Here is a 23,362-nt window from a genome sequence, read left to right on the forward strand (position 1 = left end):
GACGATCGACCCTACGTGTCAACATCCCCTCCACCGCCAATCGTCAAATACACTTCTATCAGGTCACCCCTCAGCCTCCTTCGCTCCGGGGAAAACAAGCCCAGATTATCCAATCTATTCCCATAACAAGTCTCCAATCCAGGCAACATCCTGGTGAATCTCCTCTGCACTGTCTCCTGCACTATCACATCCTTCCTGTAGTGCAGTGACCAGAACTGCACGCAGTACTCCACGTGTGGGCTAACCAATGCACTGTAAAGTTGGCACATTTCTTATGTTCTGTGCACCAACCTATGAAGGCAAGAATGCCATATGCCTTCTTCACCACCGTATTGACCTGTGGTGCTGCTTTCAGAGGAACTACGGATTTGCACCCCTAGGTCTCGCTGTTCATCAATCTTCTTTAGTACCCTACCATTTACTATGCCCTACTCGTACTTGCCTTCTCAAAATGCATCACCTTGCTCTTGCTGGGATTAATAATTCCATCTGCCAATGATCCATCCAACTTTCCATCTGATCGATACCCTCCTGTAGCCTTGTTATCCCCAGCACCGCCAGCATTTGTGTCATTTGCAAACTCACTAATAAACTCCTCCCACATTCACATCCAATCATTCAGACGGCTGTACGTTGCTTGCCGTTATTTTGGCCTTTCCGAGCTTCCTTGCAGATTTCTAGGGAATAAAATTACATGCTGCACCATCATTGCACTGTGGGAAAGATCTGTCCATTGTAAGTAAAGATCTTTGTGGCAAGACGACTTGAATGCAAGAGTGAAGACAATTATATTGGGCCATGGGGAGACTGGACGTGGACCGTTGTGTACAGGTCTGGTCTCCCTATGTTAGGAAGGATTTACTTGTGATTGAGGGAGTGCAATGCAGGTTCTCCCGATTAATTCCTCCAGTGGGGCGGGTGGGATGGATGGATGTTGTCAGAAGAGGTGAGATTAAGTGGACTAGACCTACGCTCTCTGGTATTTAGCAGAATGCAACGTCATGAGTTGCAGAGTCAAAATCAATGTCGAGTTTATTGTCATATGCACAAGTACATGCATGCACAGGTGCAATGAAAAAATTACTTGCAGCAGCATCACAGGCACATAGCATCGTATAAGTAGCATTCACAGGAAAAACATAAACTAAACATAAATTATACACAATTTTTACAAGAAAGAACACAATTAGAACAAAAAAAAGTCCATTGTAGTGCAAGGTGATTACAGTGGTCATAGTGTTGCTAAACTGCTATTGGTATTTGTATTGGTATTGGTTTATCATTGTCACTTGTACGGAGGTACAGTGAAAGACTTGTCTTGCATACCGACCGTACAGGTCAATTCATTACACAGTGCATTGAGGTAATACAGGGTTAAACAATAGCAGAATACAGAGTAAAGTGTCACAGCTACAGAGGAAGTGCAGTGCAGGTAGACAATAAGGTGCAAGGTCATAACGAGGTAGATTGTGAGGTAAAGAGTCCACCTCATCGTATAAGGGAACCGTTCAATAGTCTTGTTCTATTGAACGGTTCCCTTATGTGTCCTTGAGTCTGGTGGTACGTGCCCTCAGGCTCCTGTATCTTCTGCCTGACGGACGAGGAGAGAAGAGAGAATGACCCGGGTGGGTGGGGTCTTTGATTATGCCGGCTGCTTCACCAAGGCAGCGAGAGGGATAGACAAGAGTCCATGGAGGGGAGACTGGTTTCCGTGATGTCCACAACTCTCTGCAGTCTCCTGCGATCCCAAGCAGAGCAGTTGCCGTACCAAGCCGTGATGATTAGGAATGTGGCGGTTTGTTCAAGAACCGAATGGTTGAAGGGAAGTGTGGCAATAAGGATGCAGGGATGATGTCTGGGGTCTCTAGAACCAAGGCATCACAGTTCAAAATAAGGAACTGGCCATATAGGACTGAGGTGAGAAGAAATTTCTCCACCCAGGTAGTCTGTGGAGGCTCAGATGCTCAATATATTCAGGACAGAGACTGAATGTTTAGATATTATGGGTTAGGGGGTAAGAACAGGAAAGTGAGGCTGAAATGAAAGTCAGCCCTGAGATTGAATGGTGAAGGAGAACCGAGGGGCCGAATGGCCTACTCCTACTTCTACTCCTCACGTTCTTATCAATTCCGTTTCCCCTGAAGGTCCAAAACTCCAACTGCGTTCCTTGTCCTGGCTGGGACCAGTGATCTACTGCAGCTTGGGAAACCACCTTGCATGTTCCCGGGACTTCGTTGTCCGCAGGGATCTGGCCCACGCACAGACTCCCAGTTTCCCTGGCTCGGGATCATTCCAGCTGCTGATCCCTGCATTACCTCCAAGCTTGCAGCCCGGGGCTGCACTGGGGAGGTCGCCCTGACTCCGTGCTCCAGGAGAGACTTCGTCCACCTTTCCCGCCCCGGCCCGCAGGAACGGCAAGACCTCCGCAAGTGGGGACGAGGTACCCAAGAGGGGGCTGGCATCCGCCCAACTCTCCCCCCCCCCCCCCGACTTTCGCCCGATTTTTCCCAGCTCACCTTTTGCTGTAGATAATCATCACTCCTCCCAGCAGGATGATCAGCAGGGACACGATTATTGCCGCCACGATCAGCCAGTCTGGAAAAGACAGGAGAAGGTCACCAGCTGTAGCCCAGGACACTGCCATCACCAGCACCCCACACTCTTTAACCACCAATGCAGTCAAACTCCCACAATCCAGCAACCCTCAGGACTTTGGTGCTGCTGGATTAGCATCCGGATTATTGGATGCTTTTCCCACACTTTTATTTCACTTTGTTTACTTGTTAATTGGAATTGGTTAATTATTGCCACTAGTACTGAGGTACAGTGAAAAACTTTGTTTTGCATGCCATCCGTACAGATCATTTCATCACATCAGTGCATTGAGGAAGTACAGGGGAAAACAATAGCAGAATGCCAGATAAAGTGTTGTAGTTACAGAGAAAGTGCAGTGCAGGCAGACAATAAGGTGCAGGGGCCATGACAAGGTAGATTGTGAGGTCAAGAGTCCACCTTATCGTACAAGAGGTCTGTTCAATAGTCTTATAAGAGCGGGATAGAAGCTGTCCTTGAGCCTGGTGGTACGTGCCCTCAGGCTCCTGTATCTTCTGCCTGAATCATAGAATCATAGAAAGTACAGCACAATACAGGCCCTTTGGCCCACAATGTTGTGCCGACCTTTAAACCTCACCTATAAACTATCTAAACCCTTCCCCCCACATATCCCTCCATTTTAACTTTCTCATATGCTTATCTAACAATCTCTTGAATTTGACCAATGTACCTGCCTCCACCACCACCCCAGGCAGCGCATTCCATGCCCCAACCACTCTCTGGGTAAAAAACCTCCCTCTGATATCTCCCTTGAACTTCCCACCCATTACTTTAAATCCATGCCTTCTTGTATTGAGCATTGGTGCCCTGGGAACGAGGCACTGGCTGTCCACTCTATCTATTCCTCTTAATATTTTGTACACCTCTATCATGTCTCCTCTCATCCTCCTTCTCTCCAAAGAGTAAAACCCCAGCTCCCTTAGTCTCTTCTCATAATCCATACTCTCTAAACCAGGCAACATCCTGGTAAATCTCCTCTGCACCATTTCCAACGCTTCCACATCCTTCCTATAATGAGACGATCAGAACTGGACACAGTACTCTAAGTGTGGTCTAACCAGAGTTTTGTAGAGCTGCATCATTACCTCGCGGCTCTTAAACTCGATCCCATGACTTATGAATGTTAACATCCCATAAACTTTCTTAACTACCCTATCCACCTGTGAGGCAACTTTCAGGGATCTGCGGATATGAACCCCCAGATCCTTCTGCTCCTCTACACTGCCCAGAATCCTGCCATTAACTTTGTACTCTGCCTTGGAGTTTGTCCTTCCAAAGTGTACCACCTCACACTTCTCCAGATTGAACTCCATCTGCCACCTCTCAGCCCAGCTCTGCATCCTATCAATATCCCTCTGCAATCTTCGACAGCCCTCCACACTATCCACAACACCACCAACCTTTGTGTCATCTGCAAACTTGCCAACCCACCCTTCTACCCCCTCATCCAAGTCATTAATAAATATCACGAAAAGCAGAGGTCCCAGAACTGATCCTTGTGGAACACCACTAGTCACATGGAGGGATGTGACTAGTGGTGTCCCACAAGGATCAATCTGAATGCACTCCCTCCACCATAACCCTCTGCTTTCTACAGGCAAGCCAATTCTGAATCCACATGGCCAAGTCTCCCTGGATCCCATACCCTCTGACCTTCTGAAGAAGCCCACCATGTGGAACCTTGTCAAATGCCTTACTAAAATCCATGTAGACCACATCTACTGCACTACCCTCATAAATCTTCTTGGTCAGCTCCTCAAAGAACCCTATCAGGCTTGTGAGACATGATCCGCCCTTCACAAAGCCATGCTGGCTGTCCCTGATCAGACCATGATTCTCTAAATGCCCATAGATCCTATCGCTAAGAATCTTTTCCGACAGCTTGCCCACCACAGACGTAAGGCTCACTGGTCTATAATTCCTTGGAATATCCCTACTTCCTTTTTTGAATATGGGGACAACATTTGCCACCCTCCAATCCTCCGGTACCATTCCCGTGGACAACGAGGACTCAAAAATCCTAGCCAACAGCTCAGCAATCTCTTCCCTGATGGGACAGGAGAGACCCGGGCGGGTGGGGTCTTTGATTACGCTGGCTGCTTCACCAAGGCAAAGAGAGGTAAAGACAGAGTCCATGGAGGGCAGGTTGGTTTCTGTGATGTGCTGGGCTGTGTCCACAACGCTCTGAAGTTTCTTACGGTCCCAGGCAGAGCAGTTGCCATACCAAGCTGTGATGCATCCGGATTACACAACAGTACGATAAATTTCCCAGTGAAACCCGTGAGTTTAAAGAGAGCGGGAAATACACAAGCTCTCCGGATCCTGGATATGGCTGCAACCCCATCCACGCTCCTGACCCCTGGTGTTCCAGATGCTGACACCAGCTCCGGCCCCACTCCGGCCCATACTCCAGATCCAAGCCCTGGCTGTATTCAGGACTCTCGGATCTGGCTGTACATCCCGCTTGCGCTGTGGACACTCTGCTCACACTCCGGACTAATGAGTGAGCCTGATATCGGATTGTCGGGATTTCCGAATGCCGGATTATCAGATTTCTACTCCGATCAAGGGAGATTCCGGAGTGGATTTGAACTCCCAAGGGGCCTGCCAGAGCTCAGGAGAAGCAAGGTAACTCTGAGTTAGAACGAGAAGGGAAGTCCCCGTCTCTGCTGGGATTCCCATCATCCACTGACCAGCCCTGCTGGGATGGTCTCTGCTACATTCCCATCACCAGCAGCAGCTCCTGCTGGGATCCTCCTCATGTTGGTTGGTACTGGTGGAGGAGACCAAAACTCAGTGACTCCCCTGCTGGGGATCCTCAGTACCCAGTGACTACTTCCTGCTGGGATCCCACTATCCAGGGCTGACCCCTGCAGGGATCTCCATCAGTCATCACCAGTTGGGATACCATTCACTCAGTGACGGCTTTCTGTTGGGATCCTGATCCCCTAGCGATGGTTCCTATTGGGATCCCACTGGGATTCCTAACATTCCCTGACTGATTGCTGCTGGGATCTAAGAGGGCATGCATTTAAGGTGAGAGGGGGCAGGTTCAGAAGAGACATGAGGGGTATGTTTTTTACTCAGAGAGTGTTGGATGCCGGGAATGTGTTGCCTAATGGGGTAGTGGAGGCAAATTCATTGGGGGCTTTTAAGAGGGGCTTGGATGGGCACATGAATAAGAGGAAAATGGACATCTGGGCATTCTGTAGGTAGGAGGGATTAGCTACGTCAGCACAACATTGTGGGCCGAAGGGCCTGTTCTGTGCTGCACTGTTCTATGTTCTAATGCTCCCTGATGGGATTGTTAGCAGCCAGTGGCTGCTCCAAAGGGATCCTCATCGTTCGGTTATTTCCCCCCTGCTGGGGTTACTATTCCCCAGAGAGGTGTGCCTTCTATGATCCTCATTGCCCAATTGTAGCATCCCGCTGGGTGCTGGGATCTTCTTGGCCAAGGGTAGGGTCTCCATCACCTGGTGACGGGCCTCTGCTGGTAACCACCACCCATTGCTGACGAAGCACACCCACCCCCGAGCACCGGGAGTGAGGGAAGAACATAGATAATTGGTGATAGGTTTCTCAGCAGGAACTGGTCAGTGAGTGACGGGGTTTCCCAGCAGAAACCGGTCAGTGGATTTCCCAGCAGGAATTGGTTAGTGGGTGACAGGGTTTCCCAGCTGGAAGCAGTTGGTGGGTTTCCGGCAGGAATTGGTCAGTGGCTGATGGAGTTTCCAGCAGGAATCAGTCAGTGGGTGATGGGGTTTTCCAACAGGAATTGGTCAGTGGGTGACAGGGTTTCCAGTGGGAACCTGTCAGTGGGTGGTGGGGTTTCTTAACAGGAGTGATACAGACCTCATATAAGGGAAGGAGGGGGGGAGAAGGGGGGTGGTTTGCACAGCAGAGTGACGATCCCAGCAAAGCAAAGTTACACAGAGGTCATTGGCCAGAAACATTGGCTCTGTTTCTCAGACGTCACCGGTCTGTCTGAGTACTTCCAGAACTTTCTGCTTCTGTTGCAGTTAACCAAGATGATCCTGAGCGTAAATGTGTTGCTGAGGCCCAACTCTGGAGGAGCTCCGGAGCGACCCACAATGACACAACGTGGCAGCTGGTGCTTTCAGCTCAGGGTCCGAGCTGTCTCCTGGCTGCAGAGTTACATATCCCCTCAATCCAGTGGAGAAATCCCTGGGCTTGGCCTGGCTGTTTGGAAAGGCTTGAGCAGTAGGACTGGGGAACTGTGGAGAGGGTTTAAGGCAGACGGGTCTTACCCAGGGGGGCTTCGGGAGGCTTCTCTCCCACAGCTGTTCCTTCTGGCTGTGTGTCTAGCCTCTCATTCCGGATAATGCGATCCGATGCTTTGGTGATGTTCGGCTGAGCTTGAGACAACAGGGAACAGAAAACAATAAAAGGGGGTGAGATTTGGGGAAAAATACTCATTCAACAGAAAAATACCCGGACTTAATGAAACTGATGAAGTTGTACCTACAGGGACCCCAGGATGTGGGCTTGTGAGACTTGAGGCTGAAACCTTCCCTCAGAGTTTCAGCGATTTGAAAATTTTAACGCATAACATTTCATCAGCACTTGTTTCCTCAGATATTGTAATGTTTTATTTCAAAATCCACTTCCCTCACTCCTCTCTCTCTGTCTTTGTACCTCTCTGTCTGTATGTCTGACCGTTTCTCTCTCTCTGTCTCTCTGATTCTCTGTCTCTGTATGTCTGTGTCTTACTCTATCTCTCTCTCTCCTCTCTCTCTGACTCTCTCTCTGTCTCTCTCTCTCCTCTCTCTCTGACTCTCTCTCTGTCTCTCTGTCTCTCTGATTCTCTCTTTCTGTCTCTCTCTCTCTGTCTCTCTCCCCCTCTCTCCATCTCTCTCCCTCTCTCTCTCTTTGTTTCAGTACTCCTCATGAAAGATCAAATACATCCTATTGTTTAATCCCAGATGGGGGTTTGGGTTCAACCCCAGGCGGCACAGTGGCACAGCTGGTAAAGCCACCGGCAGCTCCAGTGACCCAGGTTCAATGCTGACCTCTGGTACTGTCTGTGTGGATTTTGTGCGCTCTCCCTGTGACCGTGTGGGTTTACCATGGGCGCTCCTGCTTCTTCCTTCATCCCGAAGACGCGTGGGTTAGGAGGTTAACTGGCTGCTATAAGTTGCCTCTGGTGTGTGTAGGTGAATGGTAGAATCTGAGAGCTGATGGGAATGTGGGGAGAATAAAGTGGGATTGATCAGCGGTCAGTATGGACTCAGTGGGCCGAAGGGTCTGTTCCCCTGTGTTGCATGTCTTTATGAAGTGAGTGGGTCAGTGTGAGTCTCATACTGACCACTCACTTCATAGAGACATACAGCACGGCAAGTCCAACCCCTCCACGGGAATCGCATGGACTTACACCCTCTCATTGTGTGTCCTGCTGCTGTGAAGTGGTCCTTTGGATGCTCAGAGGATTATAAAGGGTTGGGTTTACTTAATGGAGAGGGGAAGCCACATGAAACTCTGTGGGGTGGAGAGACAGATTCATAGCCTGCTACAACCAGCCATGAGTGAGAAGCTTAGCCATTCACCACAGAGCGACAGACTGCGAAACCGCTAGTTAGTTTATCTCCACCAGCTAGCCCACCCCACCAGTTAACCCCTCGACTTGTGCACTAAAAGTAAAAATAAGCTGCAGATGCTGGAAACTTGACCTCAAAAACACAGAATGCTGGAAACACTCAGCAGGTCAGGCAGCATCTGTGGAGAGAGAAACAGAGGAAGTGTTTCAGGTCCCAGAATCCTTGTCAGAAGTGATAGTATTTATCCAGTTCTAACAAAGGATCTTCAACCCAAAACATTAAATCCATTTCTCTTGCCCCAGATGCTGCCTGACCTGCTGAGTGTGTTTTAGAGAGTTCGGAAGTCATTGATATACAGCACAGAAACAGGACCTTCAGCCCACAATCATCCCCACATTGACACTAATCCCACACTGGTCACATGTTTTATTCTTGCCACTTTCTCATCAACTCCCTCTGCTACCGACACACGAGGGGCAATTTACAGCGGCCAATTAAACCTTCCAGCCCGCCGGGGGAAAGGTGTAAACTCCACACAGACAAGACCCAAGGTCGGGATCGAACCCGGGTCTCTGGCGCCGTGAGCTTTGCCACTGCGTCACCTGTTTTTACTCCAGCATTTGCACACCCCTGGGCAATTTTATCGGCGCCCTGAACGTTTGAGATTCCAAACCAGGCTGATACTTTCTCTAACAGGGGATGTTCCTCAGCTCCGATCAAGGTTGATGCTGGAATAATACAGGAAGAGGATGGGAAGAGAGAGGCAATATTAACCAGAAGTGTAAGGGGGAATGAGCCAGTCTTAACCAAGAGTGAAGGGAAGGGAGGGCTGATATTCACCAGAAGTGAAAAGAGGAGTGTGCCTGATCGAATGTGAAAGTAAGGAAGAGGTACCCATTAGTGGAGCTAGGAGAGAATGAAGGTTAACCAGGAGTGAAGGGAGGGGGGGAGATAGGTAGAGTTAACCAGGAGTGAAGGGCGGTGGGAAGAGAGGCAGGGTTAACCAGGAGTGAAGGGGGGGAGGAGAGAATGAGAAGATGAACCAGGAGTGAAGGGAGGGGGAGGTGCAATACATTATTCCAAAAGAACAGGCCAAAAGTTAAAGGAGGCAGGTTAGCATTGTTAATCAAGGAGGGTGTCAGAGTGGTGCTGGGTTGTGCTATAGAGTCAGTAAATAGTAATGTAGAATCCGTTTGGGTTGAAATCATAAATAGCAGGGGAAAGAAGACGTGGGTGGTAGTCTGTATGTCCCCAAAACATGACCACTCAATAGGGCGCAGCATCAATGGGGAAATATCCAGGGCATGTTTGAAGGGAACTGCAATTATCATGGGAGACTTTAATCTACATATTGATCAGACAAACCAAACTGGTACAGGTATCACAGAAGAAGAATACCGTGGAGTGCATCAGAAATTGCTTCTTAGAACACACTCGGGTGCAGACTATTTTTCAGGTTTGGTCATGAGTGATGAGGAAGGATTGATAAGAGATCTTGTGCTTAAGATATTCCAGGAGGTAGTGACTACAACATTATGAAACTCCAGATGCAGTTTGAGGGTGAACACCACAGGACCAAAACCACTGTCTTCAGTTTAAATAAGGGCGATTATAATGGTATGAAGGTTGAGGTGTCGAAGGTGGACTGGGAAAATAAGCTAAGAGACGGGTCAGTAGATGAACAGTGGCAGAGATTCAAAAAGTTGCTCAGCAGGGATTTATCCTGATGAGAAAGAGGGATTCTCCGAGAAAGAGGCGCGATCCGTGGTTAACAAAGGAGGTCAATGATGATGTTAATTGGAAAAGCAGGGCATACAAAGTGCCACAGGCTGGTGGTAGGACAGAGGGCTGGGAAGCTTTGGGATCCAGCAGTAAAGGACTAAAAAGCTCAGAAGGGAGAAAATTGATTCTGAGAGAAAACTTGTATGTCATATCAAAACAGAGTTTCTATGATATACAAATAAGAAGAAGGCAATTAAACTCAATGTGGAGAATCAGTCTGGTGAATTAATAACAGGAATCAAAGAAATGCCACAGAGGGTTGTCCCGGCAAGAGTCTGGCTCCATACTCCTTGGAGATTAGAAGAATGAGGGGTGACCTTACTCAAACGTGTAAGATCCTAAGGGGGCTCGACAGGGTAGATGTTGGGATGTTTTCACTCACGGGATAGTCACAAACAAGGGGAGAAGATAAAGGGGCCCATCATCTAAAACTGAGGTGCGTAGAAATTTGGTGGCGAATCTCTGGAACTCTCTGCCCCCTCGAGGGTGGCGGAGACAGGATGGTTAGATATATTTGAGGTGGAAATAGATAAATATTTAAAAGATCGAAGATTTGAGGGTGATGGGGAACTGGTACGGAAGAGGCCGGCATGGATCAGCCACGATCATACTGAATGGTGGGGCAGGCTCGAGGGGCAGAGTGGCCATCTCCTGCTCTGATACAGGAGAACCAAAGGACAGCAGATGCCAGAATCCAGATGAAAAACACAATGATGCTGGAGGAACTCAGCAGGCCGGGCGGCATCCGTGGAGAAAAGCAGTGGAGTGTGGCCTCCTCTACATCGGCGAGACCAAACGCAGACTAGGTGACCGTTTCGCAGAACACCCGTGCTCCGTCCGTAACCACGATCTGCATCTCCCTGTTGCCGGTCACTTCAACTCCCCCTCCCGCTCCATCACTGATATTACAGTCCTCGGCCTCCTCCACTGCCGGGAGAAGTCCAAGCACAAACTGGAGGAACAGCACCTCATTATCCGTCTTGGGATCTTACGGCCTAATGGCATGAACGTCGAATTCTCCCACTTTAAGTAAATCACCCCGCCCTCCCCTCCAATCACCGTGCTTCTTCTTTTCTTCCCTTTCCTCGCCTATCTCTCTATTTTCTCCTCACCAATTTTTTTCTCCCTCTCCTTTTCGCCTCTTCCCCTCCCCCCATGGAGCTCCTGATTCCTCACCTTTGACCCATCCCCCGGTGGGTCTGCTCTCCCCTCCTCCCCGCACCTGCCCATCACCATCTCTTACCTGCATCTACCTATCACCACCCTGTGCCCACCCTGCCTCCCCTCTTCTGTCCACCTATCACTGCCCTGCTTTTCCCTCCTATATATCGGGCGTCCCCCTTTTCCTATCTTCAGTCCTGAAGAAGGGTCCTGAGCCGAAACGTTGACCGCCTGCTTTTCTCCGCAGATGCTGCCTGGCCTGCTGAGTTCCTCCAGCATCGTCGTGCTTTTCGTCGTGCTCTGCTGTTCTTTCCTTGTTGTTAACCAGGTAATCTAATCATAGTGAAGGGAGGGCTGAGGTAGCCAATATTAACCAAGGGTGAAGGGATGGGAAAGGCAGTATTAACCAGAGTTGGGGGGGGGGGGGGGTTAAAAGCAGAGAGCCTGTGTTAACCAGGAGCGGAGGGGAACCAACTGAGAGTGGAGGGAGGGAGGGAGGGAGAGGGGAGCCAGCATTAATCAGCAGTGAAGTGAGAGCATGGAGAGAGCCAGTGTTAAGTGGGAGGGAAGGGAGGGAGGGGAACATCAGTGTGAACCAGGTTTGAAGGGAGGCAGGGAGGAGAAAGAGAGAGAGCAGGGTGAACCTAAAGAGAAGAGGCGAGCAGGACACTATTGAGAGAGAGTGCAGTCAGGGAGAGTGAAGTGGCAGGGGTGAGACCCAGTGTTAACCAGGAGAGGAGGGAGCAAGGGGGAAGGTGGTGTGCTCTGGGGGGAAGGGGTGCAAAAGAGAGTCAGCGATAACTGGGGGGGGGGGTGAGAAAGAGCAGAGAGCCAGTGTTAACAGGTAGTGAAGGGAGGGGAGCTGAGATTAACCGCAGGAGATAAGGGAAGGAGAGAGGCATTGGTAACCAGGGGTGAAGAGAGGGAGCAGAGAGCCAGGGCAGGAATGAGAAGGTCAATGCTCTGCAAGAGTTAATGAAGTCAAATGCAGATCCTCTGGGAAGATGCATTGGCTTAGAACAGAATACAGTAATGTTAAATTTTCACAGCAACGTAATTGGAGGTTTAATTCCAGATCATTGTGAATTGAAAGTTACAACCGTCAGGGCTGTGACATGGTCGGTGATGCACACAGGTAGTTCTGCTATAACACGTGTTTCCAGAACGTGGATTGGTTATAATGTGATTGATAGATTAGGGAACATTATTTGCCCTATAAGGGGTGCATTGGTTATAACGAGCCAGCATTCAGAAAAGTCTGTGTTTTGAAGACAACTACAGCCCGTTCTGTTATAAAGTGACTTCCTATAATGTGAGGCTTCTTAGGAAAATAACAATCCCATTATTAGCAGAACTACCTGTACTTAAGAAACACAGCTCTACAAGGGAAAACAAGCCGTGGCATGGAAGTGCCAAGGTACCAACTTGATCACCAACAGGAATCAAAAGACACGGTAGCGCAGCGGTCAGCGTGACGCTATTACAGCGCCAGCGACCCGGGTTCAATTCTGGCCGCTGTCTGTAAGGAGTTCTTACGTTCTCCCCAGGTCTCCACCGGGTGCTCCAGTTTCCTCCCACATTCCAAAGACGTACGGGTTAGGAAGCTGTGGGCGTGCTACGTTGGCGCCGGAAGCGTGGCGACACTTGCGGGCTGCCCCCCAGAACACTCTGCGCAAAAGATGCATTTCGCTGTGTGTTTCTATGTACATGTGACTAATAAAGAAATCTTATCTTAACACACAAGCCAAACTATAAGGCAAACTCACCGTTCTGCTGTTGGCCTACTGTGAAGAGTGACACTTGGTGGACCCGACTGGTTGTTGTAAGAGGGGAAGTGGTTGGTCCAAAGGCAGGAGTGGTGTAGGCTCTTGGGGTGTCCGTCAGCCCAGGGTTGTAGTGCTTTGGTTGAACCTCGGTGCGTGGAGGGGGTTCAGTCGGGTGTGCCTCCTCGCCCCTCTCCTCGGTAGTGTCTGCGAGGCCAACAGAGGGCATTTCTGGCGAAGGGAGCAGAGCAGAGGTCACCAGCTCCTGGGTGGTGACAGAGGGCAGGGGCACAGCCCACGGGTGGTCAGGAGGGTTATCAGACCAAGTCAGGTCAAGTTCGCCAGCCTGCGGGGTGGATCTAACTGGAGGAGCAAACGTCCTCTTTGACGTGCTGACCTCAGGAGGTCGGCTGGTGGGCCCTGTCGCCAATTCGGTACTTATTATGAACTCGGAGGAAGATGTCGTCGCGGTCTCCTGTGTCTCTGAGCTCAATGCGTCAGGTATACTCCCACTTTCTCCAAAGAAGAAAGCCGGCTCCGGAGAGACTGAGATAGCTGGTCCTATTTCATGACCTAAATCCGTGCTGTAATCCAAGAAGACCTCGGTAGGGAACAAATCCAAGATTTCAGGGGTGATCCCACTGCCCACGTGTCTGGGCTCAGGGGAGGGTGAGTCCGAAGGTCTCCACATCGTGCCTGAGACAGTGACAGTGGCAAGGTCCAAGGGATGGTCAACGGGCCCTGAACCTTCAGGAGTGCTCCCACTCTCCACGCTGAGGTCGGTCGGAGAGGGTGAACTGGAAAGGACTCCCGTCCCACCCGGTATTCCGACTGCCTGGTGATTCAAGAGGATTTCCGTGCCAAGTATCCCGGTGCTGCTGACAACTTCCTCAGCCAGTTCAGGTGGATTTGGAGTCATTGGGGTTTGGGGCATCCCATCATGAAGCATTCCAACTGTTGTTAGCGCTCCTGTGCTTTCGGGGACCTGTGATGTGGTAACACCAGAAACACTCTCAGGGTCACCCGGGGCTGAATGGGAATGCAAACTGTTTGATTCATCCCTGGCCTTGGGAGCTTTTGTGTTGTATCTGAGGCTGTTGTCCAGCAGCATACTGGGAAGGGAAGGGAGAGAGGTGCCGTCGGTGGTCGTTGAGGCTGTATCTGAGATAAGTTCTGGGTTGGTGAACTCCAGTGACCATGGCACTTCTCCAACCGGTTCAGTGTACACTCTCCTTCCCTCTGCTTCATTGAGCGTTGGGCTGCTGACTGAGGTTGGAGGGGCAGGGGGAGCAGTGCTCCCGACCGTCGTGAGATCTACATCTGGTTCGGAATTTGTACCTTGCACCCCCGTAGTTAACGGGATCTCTGTAACGGGGTTGGCCTGCAGCTCTGCTCCCGTTGCAGCAACTTGGAGGCCGTTGTCCGGAAGTAGAGATGTAGGAAAAGGCAAAACGGTGCTCCTGATGGCGGGGAAGTCCATTCCTGACTGATGCCCTGTCCTGTGGTCTTCCAAAGTCAATGGATTCTGCCCTGCTGACTTGGTGAAGGGCTCTCTTCCACCAGGAGATCCCGAGCTGTCCGCCACCTCTGTGGTATCCTTTCCCAGACCCGGCGATACAGGGTGGCTGGTTAACAGGGGCTCTGCCCTGGCGGGTAATGTGCTCGACTTCCTGGTGAACCCTGCAGCCTTGGTGGATGTCGGTCTGGCTGGCTGTTCAACAGTGGGAGCTGATTCTGTGAGTGCCTCCAGAGACCAGACGTTCGGGGTCAACCAGGGACCCGTGGGCTCGGGCTCCACAAGTCCTGGCGCAGAGGGCGACGGAAGTCTCTCTGCTCCCACCGCAGTGCCAGGAAAAGTTCCTCGGCCCTCTGCCGATGTAACCCCTGGGTCCTCCTCTAAAGGTACTTAAAAGGAAAGAAAAGCAACATTTAGCTTCCGTTTCTCAGCCTTGCTCCTCACAAGAAACGGGGGCAGACCAGTCAGTTCCTTGAGCCCAGAGGGAACCTTGTCCTTCATCCCCTTTGTGTTTCAGACCTCCAACCCATTCCCCATTCTCTCTTACCCAATCTAATCAAAGACAACCCCACCCCCCCGGTCATTCTCTCTTCTCCCCTCTCCCATCAGGAGGCTGAGGGCACATGCCACCAGGCTCAAGGACAGCTTCTATCCCACGGTGATAAGACTACTGAACGGTTCCCTTATACGATGAGATGGACTCTGACCTCACGATCTACCTTGTTTGACCTTGCACCTTATTGTCTACCTGCACTGCACTTCCCTGTAGCTGTGACACTTTACTCTGTATTCTGTTATTGTTTTTACCCTGTATAACCTCAATGCACTCTGTACTACCTCAATGCACTCTGTACTACCTCAATGCACTCTGTACTACCTCAATGTAGCTGTGTGGTGAATCGACCTGTACCAATGGTATGCAAGACAAGTTTTTCACTGTACCTCGGTACAAGTGACAATAATAAACCAATACCAATACCCAGTATACTGGTGGCAGTCAATTGATCTGCAGCTGACTGGGTGTGCTGGGTACTATGTACAGTCCCACTCCATCACAATTACGTACAGACGTGAGACTGTAATGCCAATTATGCACAAACACAATCACATTGCCCCAAACAAAAATCACAGCCAAATTTAAGTCCCCAGTGCCTGTTACACAAAGACACAATCACTGTGACTGCATAATGCCCATGACTTATAAATACAACCACTTATAGTACACAAGCTACAATCATTGTGAAACTGTCTGGGCCATTACACACCGTTACGGCATCGTTTGTTCCCATTACATACAAACCACATTCATTGTAAGTCTGTGGTGGCTATTCCACACAAAACACAATCATTTAAAATCTGTAGGTCCCGTTGAACACAAACACCGTGTTCTTAATGTGCATTTTACACAACGCACAACTACTTAGAGTCCGTCGTGTAAATTACAGGAAAAAAACCACAATCACCGTGAGTCGATGATGTTCACCATTCACAACCCACCACTGTACACGCAAAGCATCATTGAGTCTGCTGTGGGCACAACACACTAACTACAACCATTGTGTAGCTGTACTGTCCATAACACTCAAGCCACGATCATTGAGGATCTGCATCTCCTTGAATTCAACACTGCGTCCTTTACAAACCACCCACAATCACTTTGAGTGTGTAGTGTCCTTCAACACACAGACAACAATCACCGTCAGTCCATACTTCCCATTGCAATCAAACCAAAATCACTGTGGGTCTATAGTAACCTGTAAACACAGAACAACAATTGTGTGTCTGCAGTACCCCTCAAACAAACACAGTTACAGTGAGTCTGTAGTGTTCAAGGCACAAAACCACAGTTACTCTGTGCCTATAGTGTTCAATACACACAAACCCCAAAGCCTCAAGGGCCCATTATGCATTAAACACAATCACCATGAGCCTGTAGTCTCTTTTCACAAAAAACACATTCATTGTAAGTCTGCAGTGCCTCAATCTGGACCTCCCGCTCTCTTGCTAAGTGAGTGTGATACAAAAAAGAAATTGAAAAGAAATTTAATTATCTGAAAAGAAAACCCCCAGATCAAAAACAGTACAATAATAAACGAAAGCAAACCAAAAACTTCAAAAAATACTGGACTGATATTTCTTCGTACACTTCTCCGGATTGAACTTCATCTGCCACTTCTCAGCCCAGCTCTGCATCCTATCAATATCCCTCTGTAAGCTTTGACAGCCCTCCACACTATCCACTACACCACTGACCTTTGTGTCATCTGCAAACTTGCTAACCCAGCCTTCCACCCCCTCATCCAAGTCATTAATAAATATCACGAAAAATAGAGGTCCCAGAACCGATCCCTGTGGGACACCACTAGTCACAGCCCTCCAATCTGAATGCACTCCCTCCACCACAACACTCTGCTTTCTACAGGCAAGCCAATTCTGAATCCACATGGCCAAGCCTCCCTGGATCCCTTGCCCTCTGACCTTCTGAAGAAACCTACCATGTGGAACCTTGCCAAACGCCTTACTAAAATCCATGTAGACCACATCCACTGCACTACCCTCATCAATCTTCCTGGTCACCTCATCAAAGAACCCTATCAGGCTTGTGAGGCAAGATCTTCCCTTCACAAAGCCATGCTGGCTGTCCCTAATCAGTCCATGATTCTCTAAATGCTCACAGATCTTATCTCTTAGAATCCTTTCCAACAGTTTGCCCACCACAAACGTAAGGGTCACTGGTCTGTAATTCCCTGGACTATCCCTACTAGACAACATTTGCCACCCTCCAATCCTCCGGTACCATTCCCATGGACAACGAGGACTCAAAGGTCCTAGCCAACGGTTCAGCAATCTCCTCCCTCACCTCACGAAGCAGCCTGGGGAATATTCCGTCAGCAATGGATGTTTGTCTGTGGTCACCTTTGCATCAATCTGTTGTGCCCATTACACACAGTGCCCATCCCACATGAAGAGCCACCATTGTGTCTCTGTAGCACCCATTACACATCAACAACACTTACTGTGAGTCCGATTATATACAGAACACAATCGCTGTGAGCCTGTAGTACCCACGACCTGTAAACCACAATCATTGTGAATCTGCACTACACACAACTGACAGCCTGTTGCAGAAAAAAACAGCCACTGGGAGTCCATTTTACCATCCCTCATGAACAGAGTCACTGTCAACCTGTAGTGTCCATTACACACTAACCACAATTGCTATGGGCTTATTTACACACTGCCATTGTGCGCCTGTAATGCTCGTCACACACAAGCACAATAACTAAGTCTGGAGACCCCACTATACCAAAACCACAATCACTGTATGTCCGTAGTGCCCACTGTGCCTGTGTGGTTTGTCCTGATCCCATCCTGATGCAGGGTTTTGTCCCGAAACATCAACAATTCCTTTCCCCCCAACAGGTGCTGCTCAACCCACTGAATCCCTCCAGCAGATTGTTTGTTGCTCCATATTCCAGCATCTACAGTCCCTCCTGTCTCTACTGTCACTGTGTGTCTGTAATTCCCATTACACACACACTACATTTGCTGCAGGTCAACGTGTTTCTATATTCTACCGTTATATACATTATAGATGAATGTGATCTGCTACATGGTCAATGGATATTATTGATCAATATAGATACACGTTGAAATGTTTTATCCATGACGGATCGTTGAAAGGAGATACTCCATGCTCACACGCACACACGCACACACACACACACCCACCCACCCACAGGGTCTATAATATACATGGCAGATTGTTCTGCATCTACAAACGCCAACAATATCTGTTGTATACATAGCAGATGAATCTGACTCTACAAAGACAAAACAACATCAATTAACCACAGCAGATCAATCTGAGACGACTTTGTTGGCGGGGAGGGAGATGCAGTGACTGAAACTTTAGACGTGCCACATAGCCGTGGAAGGAGTGACAAACACCAGCAATCTATGATGTTCTGCAAAAATAGTTACAGTCACTGGTGCTGGAAATCAGGAGCAGCTGAAAGAGAAGCAGCAGGCTCCAGAGGTACCTGTGATGATCGGTAAACCCATGGCCATCCTCATCCCCAAGGCTGTTAGGTTGTTGTTTCCGGTTACCCCTGGGTGGGTGGGAGCTGTGGACACGGTTGATGGTGAATTCTCCGAGGCACAGCTTTTGTCATCTGAATGATAGAAAAATCACTGTTCAGTGTTGCGGTGATTCCCACCCCACACACACCCCTTAAACCCCACACACACCCCCATCCCACACACACCCCATAAACCCCACATCTGACAAATACCCCACACCCCACACACACCCCTTAAACCCCACACACACCCCCATCCCACACACACCCCATAAACCCCACACCCCACAAATACCCCACACCCCACACACACCCCTTAAACCCCACACACACCCCCATCCCACACACACCCCATAAACCCCACATCTGACAAATACCCCACACCCCACACACGCCCCTTAAACCCCACACACACACCCATCCCACACACACCCCACAAATACCCCACACCCCACACACACCCTACAGCCCACACACACCCCATAAACCCCACACCCCTCAAATACCCCACATGCCCCATAAACCCCACACCCCTCAAATACCCCACACCCCACACACACCCCACAGCCCACACACACCCCATAAACCCCACACACACCCCTTAAACCCCACACCCCTCAAATACCCCACACCCCACACACACCCCATAAACCCCACACCCCACAAATACCCCACACCCCACACACACACCATAAACCTCACACACACCCCACACCCCACACACACCCCACACCCCACACACACCCCACACCCCACACACAGCCCACACACCCCAATCCCACACACCACACACCCCACATCCAACATACTACTCACACCCGCACACACCACACACCCCACATCCCACACAACACTCACACCCCACACACCTCACTCACCCCACATCCCACACAGCCCACACTCCACTTCCTTACACATAGTCCTCTCCCTCCTTCACACACCACACCCCAAAACAACCCCCTACACCCCCCACACACCACACACCACATACACACACATACACACAAACACATACACAGGCACTTATGGACCCATACATACACTCACCACACCACATACACATGCATAAAAACAACATACACACCCCCAACACACATGCATACACACCCACAAACACACAGACCAGGGACACACCACACATAAACACACCACATGCACACATGGAGCCACACACACACACAAACACACGCACACACACACACTGACAAACATACACACATAAATACACACACACACACACGCACACACACACACACACACACACACACACACACACACACACACACACACACACACACACACACAGAGTTGCAACTCCCCCACTACACACATGATGGGCTGTTTAAATTTCAAGTGAACAGACTTGTTATCCGTCTGAGAACAGATCGGCAATATCTCCCTTTTACACTGAGAATGTTCCCCTGTCATGTCCCTCATAACCAGTCTCCCCATCACACCCCATTATAATGTGTCTCTTCATCAACTCTTCATCCTGAGACAGTCGCCTCATTGCACCCTTTCATTGTGAGGGAGTCTCTGCATCAGATCCCTTCAAAATCACCCCATCAGACCCCTATACATCAAGACCGTCTGCAATGAATTGCTTCTTAACAAAGGACTTTCCTCAGTGAGGGATTGTCCCCAGGCAAAACCCTGTATAACCAGCGAGCCTGTTGACTGGATTGCTTTAAAGTGATTCTCCCCATTCAATCCCTTCACAATGAGGATGTCCCCCCATCAAATCCCTTTGTAAATAGAGCCCCCTCGCTCAATCTCTTTATAATTAGTGAGTCCCTCCACCAGATCACTCCATTATGGAGTCTCTCCATCCGAACCGTTCATCATAAGGACCAGCCCATCAGATCCCTTTATAATGAAGGCCCCTTTCAACTGTCATTGCAGAAGAGTTGCCACCCACCTGTCCCTTTGAAGCAGAAGACATCATACTTCATGTGCTGTGGCCTTGAAACAGTGTAGATCCCCGTGATTCTTTTCCCACAAGAGGGGTGAGGTTGCACTCGAGGGAGAGCAATCAGCCTGCCCTGGATCCACCCATACCTGTGGAACAAAACAAAGCAATGTTGAGGGCAACGTCAACGTGGGCAGCTCACCTGTCCTTAATCTCAGATCAGTCCAGGTGGTCCGACTGAGGCCTGAGGCACCAGGGAATGTGGGGGCTGTGCCAGAGATAGGGTCTCCTGTCTGCTGATTGTAAGTGAACATAGTTAAGGCAGCGTTGTTCAGGCAACCGTCTGAAGTTTCTCTCTCGCCTTCTCCCCTCCCTCCCCTGTCTCTCCTCCTCCTCTCCCTCTCCTCCCCTCTCCTTCTCCCCCTCTCCTCCCCCCTCTCTATTTCTCCCTCCCCCTCCCTCCCTCCCTCACTCTCTCTCTCTCTCTCTCTCTCTCTCTCTCTCTCTCTCTCTCTCTCTCTCTCTCACTGGCAAGGGGTTTGACTTGTTTAGGACTCTATTCAGCTGCAGAAACTCCACCTTCACTCTAGCCTGGATCACACACAGCTCTGGGAACCAGAAGGGCATCAGCGAAATAGTTGCTCCTCCAAAGCTAAGGGAGGTGGCCTGAGGTGCATTTCAAATAGAAGAGACTGTAGTGCTGGTGAGATGCACCAAGGCCTCTCAGAAGCAGGGGAACTGGGAGCAAGGGTGTTCCATAGATGGGCTGACCTTGGGAGGTACTCTGCATTTTGCGTCAGTTTATGGACATTTCCTCACTCGCCCACCAATGAGCTGTGGCAGGATAAAAGCCCATTGCAATGTTCAGGAGCTGTTTCCTTTCACCTGGTGTGAACATTTAATGGCAGGGTAAAAAAGGCAAGCAAACTGAGATTAACTGAATTAAATGAATCTGTTTACCAGGCTGGGACCAGTGAAGGAGTCTATCCTTAACCTTAATCCCATGGTAGGGATGTCTAAAACTAGAAGGCCCAGGTTTGTGAGAGGGAGGAGGTTTACAGGGGATCTGAGGGGTAAATTTTTCACACAAAGTGTAGTTGGTGTCTGGAATGAGTTGCCAGAGGGATGGGAGCAGGGCAGGAACAGTAACGGCATTTAAGAGGCATTTTGGCAAGTACTTGAATGAGCAGAGCATAAAGGGATATGGAATTAGTGCAGGTAAGTGGGATTAGTAGTGGGGTCATGAAACTTGCATGATATTAGGGTTGGTGACCTTCTCTTCTAAGTCCTTGGCTCAAACTAATAACCCTGCTGCTCTGTAATAACCAGTCATTGACAGTTCCTTTGTCCACCAGCAGGGGTCAGAGTGACTATGCCATCCAACTGCAAGGACGGTCTCTCTTCCACCCTGAGGTCTGCTTACCTACAGGTTTCATAGCCGTCTGCGTGGGCCCTCTTCAGTTGTTCCAGTGTGGCTAAGGTGGCCCCGAGGGACTGGCAGAGGTCTGCCGCGGCCTTAAAGTCCAGTTGATAGCGACCACCAGACTCCTTCTGAAAGATTCCGTGGTGCCTGCAATCTGCCTTCACACCTGGAAACACAGAATGAGGCCATCTCAGGCTGACTGCTTCTGATCATGCCCACCACACATCTGTATCATCTCTAAGCACAGACACCTGAGCTATCTGGGGCCCTGGAGCTGGTATCAAGGCCCCACATTGACTCAGGTACCCGTGTCTGCGTGTGTTTCCTCCGAGTGCTCTGGTTTCCTCCCACATTCCAAAGACGTACAGGTCAGGGAGTTGTGGGCATGCTATGTTGGCGCCGGAAGCGTGGTGACACTTGCAGGCTGCCCAAAGAACATTCTACGCAAAAGATGCATTTCACTGTGTGTTTCGATGTACATGTGACTAATAAAGAAATCTTATTTATGGACAGTATTGATGCTTCCCAGTAATAATGGATGACTAAAAGTGAATAATCTCTCCTCTCTTCTAACCATATTAACCTAATGACCAGCACTTTTGGGATGTGGGAGGAAACCAGGACATCCAGAGGAAACCCACATGGTCAAAAAATAAAATCTGTTGGTTTATAGTAAAAACCCAGCTCATTCACTGATGTTTTTCAGTGAAGGGTACCTGCCACCACCTTGATTTGCTTATCAAGATGTTAATGGTGAGGTTGTTTAAGTCATTGGTGAGGCCAAATTTGGAGTATTGTGTGCAGTTCTGGTCATCTAACTATAGGAAAGATATCAGTAAGATTGAAAGAGTGCAGAGGAGATTTACTAGAATGTTGCTGGGTCTTCAGGAGCTGAGTTACAGGGAAAGATTGAACAGGTTAGGACTTTATTCCTTGGAACGTAGAAGAATGAGAGGAGATTTGATAGAGGTTTACAAAATTATGAGGGGTATAGACAGAGTAATTGCGAGTAGGCTCTTTCTACCTAGATTAGGAGAGATAAGTACGAGAGGACATGGCCTTAGGGTGAAAAGGGAAAGGTTTAGGGGGAACTTCTTCACTCACAGAGTGGTGGGAGTGTGGAAGGAGCTGCCATCTGACATGGTAAATGCGGGCTCACTCTTAAGTTTTAAGAATAAGTTGGATAGATACATGGACGGGAGAGGTCTGGAGGATTATGGACTGGGTGCAGGTCAATGGGACTAGCAGAATAAGGTTTTGGCACAGACTAGAAGGGCCAAATGGCCTGTTTTCTGTGCTGTCGTGTTCTATGGTTCTATGGTATCGTGTTTCTGCCCTGCCTTTAACCCTATTTTTTTTTACTTATTTCGACTTCTTCCCATTTCTCAGGTGGTTTCTGAGCACTTGCTCTGTCACTGTTCCTTATTCCCATGTGTTTGACTCTATCTTTTATCTCTCCCATTCTGTATAATTCTAAATTTCAGCAGCTCTTATGTTGTCACACTGTCCAGGAGACATTTCTTTGAGACCTCCGTACATTGGTTGATGGCAGTCACTG

General features: G+C 49.3%; 1 protein-coding gene across 2 annotated transcripts in view; it reads right to left on the minus strand.

Annotated features, from left to right (window-relative positions):
- The window catches only part of LOC127577926 (proteoglycan 4-like), a 47,556-nt gene that overhangs the window by 6,881 nt on the left and 17,313 nt on the right, over positions 1 to 23,362 (minus strand). For both annotated transcript variants that reach the window (XM_052029614.1, XM_052029615.1), the window contains exons 2-7: positions 21,805 to 21,970; positions 20,391 to 20,530; positions 18,434 to 18,565; positions 12,878 to 14,779; positions 6,882 to 6,989; positions 2,517 to 2,595 (exon numbers count right to left, since the gene is read on the minus strand). In XM_052029614.1, coding sequence (XP_051885574.1) covers positions 2,517 to 2,595; positions 6,882 to 6,989; positions 12,878 to 14,779; positions 18,434 to 18,565; positions 20,391 to 20,530; positions 21,805 to 21,970 — 2,527 coding nt within the window. The remainder of the gene's footprint in view (positions 1 to 2,516; positions 2,596 to 6,881; positions 6,990 to 12,877; positions 14,780 to 18,433; positions 18,566 to 20,390; positions 20,531 to 21,804; positions 21,971 to 23,362) is intronic.

This window comes from Pristis pectinata, chromosome 14 (assembly GCF_009764475.1).
Source record: "Pristis pectinata isolate sPriPec2 chromosome 14, sPriPec2.1.pri, whole genome shotgun sequence".
Taxonomy (NCBI): domain Eukaryota; kingdom Metazoa; phylum Chordata; class Chondrichthyes; order Rhinopristiformes; family Pristidae; genus Pristis; species Pristis pectinata.